This window comes from Dioscorea cayenensis, unplaced genomic scaffold (assembly GCF_009730915.1).
Source record: "Dioscorea cayenensis subsp. rotundata cultivar TDr96_F1 unplaced genomic scaffold, TDr96_F1_v2_PseudoChromosome.rev07_lg8_w22 25.fasta BLBR01000043.1, whole genome shotgun sequence".
Lineage (NCBI taxonomy): Eukaryota > Viridiplantae > Streptophyta > Magnoliopsida > Dioscoreales > Dioscoreaceae > Dioscorea > Dioscorea cayenensis.
The window spans coordinates 1,777-14,458 of record NW_024086434.1 but is presented as its reverse complement, the minus strand read 5'-3'; the positions used below and the strand labels follow the sequence as shown (position 1 = coordinate 14,458).

The window sequence follows — 12,682 nt, the reverse complement described above, 5'->3', positions numbered from 1 at the left end:
AAGTATTATTGTTTTAATTTTAAACAATTAACCCAAACAGCATAAGAAGGAGATTGGCGTTTTTGTGTTTCAAAAAATAGACAAATAAATAAATAAACAAATACCACTTGTTTATTATTTTGTCCCCAACTGAAGATTGTGTCCATATATATATATATATATACTTCTTATAAGATTTTTAATCTTTCACAAAATAGAATTATATAATTTTTTTATTATCATAATTTATACTTAAAAGTTTTAATTTGATGATACATCCATGCCCTTATCCATAATATATATATATATATATATATATATATATATATATATATATAGACACACAAGTCCAATAAATATAAATAAAACTAGAAGCTCCCAACAATTCATAGTTCCACTTAATTTGATCTATCTGGAGTAGAAACAACCCAGTGATTATTAAAATAATCAAACACATAAAAATCCCCAATGCACTTAAAATATCAACCCATTTATATTCATGTCCTTGCCTTCATCTGAACCGTAAACATGCTCACTGTCTTATTCTCACATTAATATTTAATTATCTGTCTGCGCACAGGCCAATCACACCAACTATATATGTTTGGATCAAGCGCAATATCATATATATATATATGTTTTACCCTTAAGCTCTCACAAGTTATCACTACTCAATTATTCAAAAAAAAAGTTATCACTACTCACACCTTAAACTTCCACACTGTCTTTTTTTCATGATTAATTCTCCACACAATTAATTAATATTCCTTGTATCATAATCAAATCAAATATTAATCATATATAAAGGCATCCAACATGCAAACAAGCATGTTTGCTTATTTCCAAAACATAGTAAATATATCTATAGGTATATTAATTATGCATGTGAAGCGGTAGCTAGTGGGTACGTAATTATATAAGTAAATACTAGAATTTGGACTGGAGGTAGTCAATGATCTTCACGTCCAGTTGAAAGGCCTTGGCAAGAATAGCATCATTAATGGGTGGATTAGAACCAAAGACTGCATTAGGGATGAGCACAACACCAGGGTCTTGGCTCCCTAACCCCTGAAATGGCCACTGCTGGGGTATCACCATAGTTGAATTGGAAGTGAATGAGACCTTGAGGGAAGACAAACACATCTCCCTTCTTTACCACCTGTGTGAAAAGTTGGAAATTAGGGAAGGAGGTGACGAAACCGACGTGAAGTGTGCCTTCGATCACCGTCATGATTTCAGTTCCCTGGGATGATAGTGAGGAGGAATCAGACCATAAGGTGCAAAAATCTAATCTTGCAAGTGAGACACCAAGAGTGTTCAGGCCTGGAAGTTGTTGTACAAACACTGGTGTCACTGCAGAGCCTTGAGGGTTGGATGTGTTGCCCGGCATGTCCAGGCCGTGAAAGGTGAAATCATCAGCTGAGACGACTTGTGGAGATTTGCAGACAAATCCATTCACGAGCACTGAAATCAAGAACAAGAACCATAGAATATAAATATTGATCACAATGACATATATATATAGATCATGCATGCACAAAAACCTACGTTAAACTTAATTTGTATGTGCATGCATGCATGTATATTACAAGTACCAGTGGATTTGAGGTCTGCAAACACAGAAATCCTGGAGAGGACTTGGATCTGAAGCAAGAGAATGAGAGAAAGCCAAAGCTAAGGAGAAAGAAGAAGAACATAAGAAGTAGCCATCTTCTTAATTAATTTGTTTATTTCTCTCTCAATGCTATGAGTACTACTTTAGCTTTGATCTTTAATGGGGTAATGAAGGATCTATATATAGAACTAGGGTTTGAAGCAGTCTTACATGGGTGCATAAGCATGTTTGAGAAGATGAAAAGGTCTACAAGGTTTGGTATTGCTTGCATTCTCTCTTACCATCAGTTACTGCAGAGAAGATACATCTAAATTCTAAGAGAAAGGGAACCTAATTAATTAGAAACCTAATGCTAGAAATTCCTACTCTAATAAAGACTCGTTCCTTCATTGAAGTTGGTGTTGAAATTTTTTTCATAATGGATTTGATATTGTATAATTTGTGACAAATCGTCTTAGGATTAAACTTGTCTTATTAGACCTGTTCAAATGAGTGTATATATATATTTGTCAAAGGTTGAAAAGTAATTAGAGCCCAAGTTTCATAGGAATTTTCCAAATGGTGGTTAATTTACACATATCCTCTATATATTTATTAAAGCATATAGTGACAATCTCATCAACTCTAATATATATATATATATATATATATATATATATATATATATATAAGTTCTCTATTGTCACATATATTTTGCAATTAATTGAATGACTCATCTATATTAGCAGGCCAAAAGAATTAAAATGATATTTTCAGTTTCAAAGTAAGAGTGTGTTATTTATAAACTCATCATGTGATTTTCATAAATATAATATATAATAGATTTCTTTTTTCTTCGTTTTCTTTCTTGTCCATTTGGATGGGCCTTGCCTTACATGACTAAACTTCTATCTAAACTAACTTTTTAGATTAAAGTCCATGATGTCATTTTGAAATAACAGATTTTTATTTCTAAACTACTTCAATAAATTAATGGATGTGAATAATCAATACAACAAGGTTCATCTTACTTAATTATTTTATTTTATTAAAAAATATGGACAAATTACTCTTGAGAGGAGAAAATTCAGCTTGCTTGTGAGTTAACTTTCCTACATAAAGATTAGTCTTAATTGCAATAAGATAAATTCATATCTCAATTTTGTGGTATAAGTATTAAGATATGATTGTAAAAAAGAGATGATAAATGGTTTAAATTAATTATATATAATTAATTAGGATGAATACCCACAGTATAAATTAAGGAAGAATGAATTATCCACAAGTCTCTGAATTGGAATAAAGTCTCTGAAAAAATTTTCAATATATACAGCTTATAAAATCCTCATTTCTCAAAAAATAAATAAATTAAACCCACAAAAGTTTTTATTTAATCATACCATTTTTAATTTTTTATAGTTTTTTTGAAAAATAAAGTTTGGATAATTGGAACTTTGTGAGGGATTTATGTGTCTTTTTCAACAAAAATAAACAAAAAAATAACATCCTTAGTTCTAAGGTTGGTAATTATGTTTATGATTGTTATCAATATTATGCTATTATTATTAGTTCTAGGGTTGGTAATTATGTTTATGATTGTTATCAATATTATGCTATTCTTATTACTAGATATGTGATTAATATTAGTTTTAAAATTTTTGTTATTTACTTTTGGTGGCTCTCTTTTGACCAATAATTAAATTAAATGTGATCCATCCATTTTCTCAATATAATGTATGAGATTTCATTACATTTGTATATTGAAGTCAAATGTCTTAACTACTCAGTCATTAAAATAGTAGTCATGCAAAATCTTCATTAATCTTACTACAAGAAAAACAGGAATTTGGCACGGTAGATTTGGCACGGATTTTGGCCAAAAAACCGTGACAAACTGATTTTGGCACATATTTTGGCACGGAAACATAACCGTGCCTATAGCATGGGTGACAAATATAATTTGTCACGGAATAGTAACTCCGTGCCAAATTTTGTCACGCTTTAACTAAACCGTGCCAAATTTGTCACGGTTTTAGCACGCTTAGATCTTGCTTTTTGGCACGGTTTTTGTTTTGTCACGGTTTTTAGAGCACGATTTGTTGTCACCATTTTTGTCATCGCGGTTGTGTTTGTCACGCTTTTTAGCGCGTTTATCCGTCACAAAAGATGTTGAGCACGTTGGTTTTGTCACGCGTTGTTGCACGATTGTTTTAGCACCATTTTTAGCACGGTTTTTATATTGTCACGGTGTTTGGAACGGTTTTGTTTGGCACCATTTTTGGCACGATTAGTTTTTTGTCACGATTTTTAAGACGGTTTATTTGTCACCATTTTTGGAGCGGTTTTTGTTTTGTCATGATTTTTGTCACAGCTTTATAGTGTGAAGTTTGTCACGGTTTTTGCACGAAAATGATTTTTTAGCACATTTTTTCGTCATGATTTTTTAGACGATTTTAAATTTTTATATAGTTCTTGGCACATTTTTCGTCACGGTTTTTTTGTACGAGTTTTTAAATTTAGTAAGGTTATTGGCATGGTTTTTTTGTCACGAAATTTGGCACAATTTCTTTTAAAAATTACAAATATATTTATTTAATAATAGAACCCTGTATTTAATTTCATCAAAAATATATATTGCAATATTTGTAAAATAAGCAAAAATTAATTGTTATTACAATCATAGCATGACAATAATAAGGTCCAATCTACATAACTCCACAAAAACTCTTAACATAAACCATGTATATTATCAAAACCTTATACATCATCCTCCAAGTCTTCAAGAGAATTATCGGTAGACGGAGAAATACTGAACTCTCTTTCGCATTGGAGAGTGCTCATCGGGCATGTGTCTGTGACTCTCCCGTAGGGTGCTCGAGGGGCATGTGGCGTACGAGCAAAAATAGGCATGCTAGAAAGGTCAATACCTTGGCCACGAAGTGCGGCAACCAATGATGATTCAAATAACTCGCGACGAGTCGACTCAGCTTGTAACCTAGCAAGCTCTTCCTCCAATTTTTTGTAAGAGTGATCTTGACTAACTGCAAATTGAATGAATTCATCCACCCCAGCAATAAATTCATCAGTCAATCCTTTTCGTCCAGGCAGATTTCGATTATACATCCACTTTCTTGACAACATTTTTGAACCTATGTACAAATTTACAGATGATCATTGTTTTGCATTAAATATTTTTTCAAATAATTGGTTTGGTAGCGTAGATATGCATGGTTTATTTCATATCTTCCCACATTAACTTCTTCAGACTAACATTATTATTATTATTATTATTATTATTATTATTATTAGTAGTAGTACTCCTCCTTATTCCTTATTAAATACTGTGCCAATTCAGCTATTGATGTGCAATTTTCATGCTTTATTAAAACAAGGCTTGGGTATGCCATAAAGTACACTATTATTATTATTATTATTATTATTATTATTACTACTCCTTAATCCTTATTAAATACTGTGTCAATTTAGCTATTGATGTGCAATTGACATGCTTCATAGGGGCATATATGCAAATAACATCAAAAGTGTTTTACCTTTCCCTAAAACATACCTGTATTAATTTCATTATTCATTTTACTAGAATAACAAGAAAGGACACAATTACTAAGCGAATGGAATTTCATGAGTTAGCTATGATCTGTTTTGATTATTAGTCATCATCTTTCTTCGGCTTCCGATTAATTTCTTAGAATAACATGGACAACAACCATTGATTTATCACATCATGATTAAAAAAAAAGATATAACAAAAGGGATGAAAAGGTGTGAAAATCTATAAATAAAACATTATTGACTTGCAGATCAAACAATCAGATTGATCCTTCAAGAGAAAAACACAAGCAAATCAACAACAAAAGCAAAAACATGCAAACAAATCTACTCCTCAAATATATATATATATATATATATATATATATATATATATATATATATATATATATATATATATATATATGTATATATAAAGCAGTTACTATATACAATCCAATCTGGTTCTCATCTAAACAATAGATCTGAGACTATATATGTCAAGGAACAATGGTTTTGGGTTGGAAACTGCAATGCCGATAAGAGCATGATGAAGATGAAAATTAAAGAAATGCGGGAAAGTGCATTTGCCTCTGTACACTATTGCTTTAAAGCCTTTTAATGAATTAAACCAGTGAAAGAGTAGTGACTAGTGGAGACAAGTTGGGATCCATGTTCACCTTACTGACCCATTAGGACTAATGACAACCTCTCCCTTCCTTTTTATTTACTTTATTATAATGTAATATAATATTATCATAAATATATATCATATTAAATTATTTATTTCATCATAAATTAAAAAATAATCTAATCAACTCACACTCTATTCACAATTTTTTTACAGTTCCAACAACTAGAAATAGAAATGCATTGAAATAGTAATTACTTATTTATTTATATGTTATTCATTTTATAACCGAAATTTTTTTTAATTGAAATATTAACTACTTATATTATGTAACATTTTCCTCATGCACAATTATTTTTTTAAAGACAAATGCACTCTCACCGGTTTAATTATACTATGGTACATACACTGCAAACTATTCGATGTGTTTTAGAGCAATTAGTGCACTTTTTGAAGCCAAAGAAGGTGAATATCATTGAACTTTGAATTTTTGTATCAATATATAAAGGCCAAATAAATCATGTTTCCTGAAAATCAAAACTTAGTGACTCATATTCATTTGCATATTATGAGAAGTCATACCTGATGTTCTTTGATAGATCACCAGCAGGTGTTGCTGGTTCTGGCTCTCTCTCAGTATCAAATCTCTTCTTCAGCTCAACCTTTCATTTACTTGAGATGGAAATGTTCTGCCAAAGACTTTTCGTATGGTTAATTTGCACCTTGGGAACATTCCATGAGTGGGTAGCATTAATTAAAAAATAAGAAATTTCATAATGCTGCATGATCAAAAGGTTTTTAGTTTGTTCTAAGATATTTTTAGGCAAAAAGCACTCATCAGTACATGTGATATTTTTAGTTAGTTGCAGCAATCAACCATGGTTGAGTTAAAGCAAGATAAACTTCATTCATATATAGATTATCAGAGGCTAAATATTAAATAATTGGATTTGAAAATTTCTAAAGATCTCCTCAAAGACTTAATGGGAAAGAAATGCGTGTTTGGCGCCGATTGCTATGTTTTTCCTACTTCCTGCAACAATATTCATGGAGCCCAATGTTCTTGCCATCACAGTAACACTTGCTAGGGAAGATAAAAAGATCATTTTGTTACACGCTTTTTCAATTCCTACAATTTTTTTAATTAAATTTCAGTCAACCTAACCAATTTCCTCATTACCAAACATACTAGTGCCTTGACTCTACAGGTATGCAACTCTCGATATGTTCTAATGAATTACCACATTTTACCTCATTGATATTTCATTCATCACCTCTAATTCTATGTTGGGCTGCATCAGAAAATGTTTGTCTTTGTTTTCCTAATGCTTATTAAAATTTACTCTGAAATTCAGTAAAAGGTTTTAGTGGCTACTTTTCTAACTTTAACAGTGTCTTTAATTAAACCTTTTTCTTTGTAAACTAGGTTTTAGTTTCTTGTCGGGTTTCCAGAACTCCGACAAGAAACTAAAATATGGCTTTTCCTAGGTTTCCAAAACTCCGAAAAGAAGGTCTGGATTGTAGTTTTTTTTCTCAAGCATAGTTTGCAATGCTAACAAGAATATTGGAAACAAGCAAAGATGCATTTAAACAAGCAAAGATGCATTTAAACAAGCAAAGATCCAACTACAGTACTCACAGACATATACATCAAATAGATAGGAACTCTTGTATTCAAAGAGACTGAAAAAAAATACAAGAAAAAAATTAAAAAAAAAAACAAAGCAGTACTCACAGCTATTATATCAACTGCATAAAAACTCCACCTTTCTCTCTTTTGTAGTTGTAGTTCTAGACTTCTACAAAATCATTCCGATCCCACCACTCCTCTCAAAAAACCACTTCAACAACTCCAAACACACAATTTCCTCCCAGATCTACACCGATCTTGAACTCACCACCCAAAACTCCCTTCAACGATGACATCCAGAGCACCCAAACCCTCCCAGTTGAGCTCCATCAGTCCAAGATTTGAGTGCTGTGAATTGAGAGAACATGAATTCCAAGTAATTGAAAAAAAGGATGGAGAACAGTAAAATAAGGCTTGGCTTTTCCTAGGTTTCCAGAACTCCGACAAGGTTTCCAGAACTCTGACAAGGCTTGGCTTTTCCTAGGTTTTGGCGGCAGGCTGTGAAACTTTGAGCGGGATGGGAAACATGACCTAGGTTTTCACTCTTTCCTTTTTACAGAGTTCTTTGGTGGGAATTGAATAGAATCCTAATTAAACATATACCTTGGGATTGTCCTAATTAGATATTAATCAAGTACTATTAAGAAAAGACTTTGGTTCATTGTATGTAGAAAAAAATTAATTATTAATGAAATGATCATCAATAAATCGTTTATAATGAGTAATAATAATATTAAGTCAAACGTAAATTATTGACATTTGTCTCTTAATGAGGAATTAATCCAAATAGATGTTTTGTGGGACCTAGCAAAGATCAAAGTCATTGATGAAAATGATGGGGTTGTTAATTAATAGCTTAATATTGATCTTAAATTAGAATTTATTCGTTATACAAATTGAGAGGATGACTCTAATTTGGTTTCTTACGATAAAATATTATTTTTATTTTTTAAAATAAGCTTTAATGGTGTTATTATAAAAAAGGGGAAATGAAAATATCTATAGATCTATATAGGAAAAATTGCATTTTGTAATTTAAAGTTAATATAAGAATTAAAAAAATTTGTGAAACATTTTTCATTCTGATTTTTAGAGAAAATGATTAATATCTGGGGAATTGTCACCCGCATATTTGCATGTAAAGACATGACTAAGAGTTGGTAAAGCTTGCAAAAATTTCAACTTATTTTTTGGTTTTCTTGGTAGTCATATTATTATTATTATTATTATTATTATTATTATTATTATTATTATAAATAGACCCCCAAGAAAAATTGTTATATAGATAAATAATTTATATTATTATTATTGTTGTGATATTTAAGTAAAACTTCAATACACTTTTTTAGACTAATTTAGAATCGATAATTCTAATAAATCAATTGCTCAAAAATTATATATACACACACATTAAAAATAACAAGAAGAAAAAAAATATAATAGGGAATAAATGAAAAACGGAGGCTGAAAGTAGAGAATAAGTAAGAATTAAAGAGAGAGAGAATAGTTAAGGAATAAAAGTTGTTAGTTAATATAATAATTAAGTTGATTTGGTTGTAGGAGTTGAGTTATATAGAGTAGAGACAAAGTGGTCAGGGAGGGACTTGGTGCAATGGGACACTGATTCAATCACATGGTTAGACTTCAATGTGAAGATGCTGCCTCTTCCCTTTATGTTTGTCTACACGTACATTTGACTATATTAAAATCTCCTTTCAAAATACCAAAATACACTATTTTTATATGTATGTATGTATATATCATATTTTTTTAATTACAAGTATTGTAAACAAATTAGTTTTTTTTTAAAAAATATAGACAAGCTGCTACACATATATTTTTATCACTTCGCTTTAACTAAGGAAGTTGAACTCTCAACGTCTGCCATAGGAGTCAAATATAAGAATTGTCACTGATCGATATATATATACTAGTTTGACAAATTTTATGAAAAGAATTGAGAATTGAAAAAATTCTTTATCAATTATACAGTCAAATTTATGTGAAGATGTAACAACATATTTTCATAATTGAAGAAATTCTTTATCAATTAAGGCCTATCGAGTACAACAATTAATTAATAATTCATTAAAAAAATCAACTATGTTATACATATACATACATTTTGTTTTCATAATTTACCTTGATAGTTATTTGTCATCAATAAGATTAAAATGAGGGCATAGAGTTTACGGGTTTACACGCTTTCTTCTGATGGTTTAGATTTTCGTTTTTGTTTTTGGTTTTTTTTATTTTATTTTTATGTGTGAGCTTATATTTGATGGTAAAAAATCTTAGATTGAAACTTTATGATTTATATGATAATTAATTTCATCAAGAATTTCTCTTCTCTTCGACATTATATTTTCTTCTTATTCTTAATATTTGTGTTCACGCACTCCCTTATTCTAACATACTACATATTTCTAAATTAAATCTCATACTAAATCTAACATGCCTTTTAACAAAATATTTCAAAAAACATGTGACCAATAAATAAGTAAAAGTCATATATAAGAGTTCTATCAAATATAAAAAATTTTAAATAAAATCAACAAAAGTACAAAACCAATATTTGACTTATTCTAATTTTAAATTACAATATAAAAAAAATTATTTTTTTTTATTGTGGGTAAGTAATTATTATAAATAGAGTGCAATTATTATGTAATTATTATAAATATAAAGTAAAATTAAGTTTTTTTGTATGGTTTTAGGTTGGTCGTGCCAAAAACCGCGACAAAGAAAAGGGTTGATGTGCTTCACAGCCGCTTTTTAGCACGGCCAAGTCTACACTCGCGTCAAAAAAATAAGGCTCAATGTCACGTACTCTATTTGCGGGTTTTTCGGCACGGTTTAGCCACTTTACCGTGCCAAAAACCGTGACAAAGAAAAGGTTGATGTGTTTGTCACGGTTTTTGGCACGGTTTAGTCTACACCGCGTCAAAAATAGTGCTCTAATGTCATGTACTTTATTGTCACGGTTTCTAGCACGGTGTAGCTTTAAACCGTGCCAAAAACCGCGACAAAGAAAGGGTTGATGTGTTTGTCACGGTTTTTAGCACGGCTTTAGTCTACACCGTGCCAAAAAAATAGTGCCCTAATGTCATGTACTCTATTGTCACGGTTTTGTGCAGTCGTTTAGCTTTTACCGTGCCAAAAACCGTGACAAAGAAAGGGGTTGATGTGTTTGTCACGGTTTTTGGCACGGCTTTAGTCTACACCGTGCCAAAAATGGTGCAAAATGTCATGTACTCCATTGTCACGGTCTTTGGCACGGTTTAGCCTTTACCGTGCCAAAAACCGTGACAAAGAAAGGGTTGATTTGTTTGTCACGGCTTTTGGCACGGCTAAATCTACACCGTGCCAAAAATAGTGCCTAACGCCACGTCGATCCATTGTCTCGGTTTTTGGCACGGTTTAGCCTCACCGTGCAAAAACCGTGACAGAGTGTCGATGATGTTTGTAAACACGCGTGACACCGCTTAGTCTACACCGCACCAAAAATAAGCCAATGTCTACACTTTCCATGTATTGCTGTTTTGGCACAGGCAGTACTAAACCGCGCAAAAACCCATGACAAAAGAAAGTACTGATGTGTTTCATGCGACTGCAAGAGTATTGGCTCTACACTGCTGCCAAAATAATCACTTAACGCTCACTGACTTATCGTCATTTGACAGACTCGCTTAAACTTTTCACCGCGCAAAACCGTGATAAAGAAAAGCCATTGACGCTGCTTTTGTCACTGGCCAAGGCGTCTGCTGCGACGCGTTTTTCTTTTAAATTTTGGATCTATAATTAGTACTAAATATCGATAGTTAAGTGTCACGATTTAAGAATCACAAGCTAAACTACCGTGAACACATCATACTACTGGGTTTCGGTCTAATTTCGTGGACAAATTTTCGAGACTGAATCAAAACCGTGACAAATAAATCGTGCCAAATTCCTGTTTTTCTTGTAGTGTCTGCAAGTGCCATCATTTGAGATGCTGATATGTTGTTCTCTGAGCCAAACAATATGTAGATGACTGAACAAGGAGACCGACTACCAAGCCATTGAACACAAGACTCAAACTCTTCCCCTAACCTTTTTTTCCGGTAATTAGCCCTTCAAGTGGAACTAGAGGGCCGACAGGGATACACAGGAACATCCCCGGCGTTCCACCGGAGAGCCTGCAACCCCAGGGTTTCAACCTCCTTCACAGTGTTGCAAAGAAATGCGTCAGAAAGGGATGAGAGCTCTATTTTCTTTCGGAAAAAGATAGACACTTCATCAGAACCATCATCAGATCTCAAAGGACCTGGAAGCTGAGTTCGGTGAAGACGGAAAGATGACGGGAAGCCGGGGAGATTGAACTCCATGGCCTCTGTCTTGGTGTGTGGGAGATGCTTCATCATAGAGAACAAGAACGCAGAGCCAATTGCTCCTGTAGGCATGTAGGTAGCATGGAAGATATTGTGAATTTTTGCAGTGTTTACAGTCCAACCATAGAAGAGATCAGCAATGATGCAAACTGGACAATGATCATCTTTGATCATGTTGGTGATGAGAAGGTTGAAATGAGGTTGAAATGAGGTTCAAATGACTCAGTGGTGAATAAGAGGAGAGGTTTTTGGTGAGCTGGCAGGGAGCGAGTGTTCTCAGAGTTGGGAGGGAGACCATGGTTGGAGCTTGAGAAAGGGAGGTCTATGAGATGGATGTTGGAGTTTGGAGGGAGTGAAGATTGAAGCCTTTGGATGTTGAGAGGAGTGTTGACAATGGTGATGGTGTGATCTGGGTATCTTTGTTCAATGAGCTTTGCTAAGTGGAACATGGGGATGAGATGGCCATGTGCCATGTATGGCAGCATTACTATGTGTTTTTGGGTTGGCATGCTTTGCTTGTGGTAGTGTGGCACACAAGGAGATAGGTGGCGCTTTATATTGAATTGGGGAAGAAGATGATGAATGTAAGACAATGATCCACGAATGCCATGCCGACAATCCTCATCCATTCATTATTTACAAAAAGACTAGACACATCAGGTTTAACATATATGTTTTTAAAACAAAAACAAATATGTATTTTCATCCTGCTAAAGTGTTCTTACCAAATATAAACAAACCACACATACATATTAATTTGTGGAATTACTATCTACAGTCACATATCAGGGACTTACAAATTTGTAGAATTACTATCTATGATAACTCCCCTTCTGTGGCCTATTATTATTTATATTGCGATTTGTTTCTGTAATGATTATAATGGATATTGTAGATTATCGTTTTAGCTAGGAGTATTTTTTTTTTAAGTT

General features: G+C 32.5%; 1 protein-coding gene and 1 pseudogene across 1 annotated transcript; both read right to left on the bottom strand.

Moving 5' to 3' along the window:
- Positions 1–724: 724 nt before the first annotated feature.
- LOC120253328 lies at positions 725–1,689 on the bottom strand (annotated as a pseudogene).
- Positions 1,690–11,052: 9,363 nt separating this feature from the next.
- Positions 11,053–12,269, bottom strand: LOC120253329 (crocetin glucosyltransferase 3-like). Its single transcript, XM_039261666.1, has 3 exons — positions 11,527–12,269; positions 11,355–11,472; positions 11,053–11,175 (listed from the first exon to the last, which is right to left on the bottom strand). Exons 1-3 carry the CDS (start codon positions 11,922–11,924, stop codon positions 11,053–11,055), a joined length of 639 nt encoding a protein of 212 aa, XP_039117600.1. The 5' UTR covers positions 11,925–12,269.
- Positions 12,270–12,682: the final 413 nt, after the last annotated feature.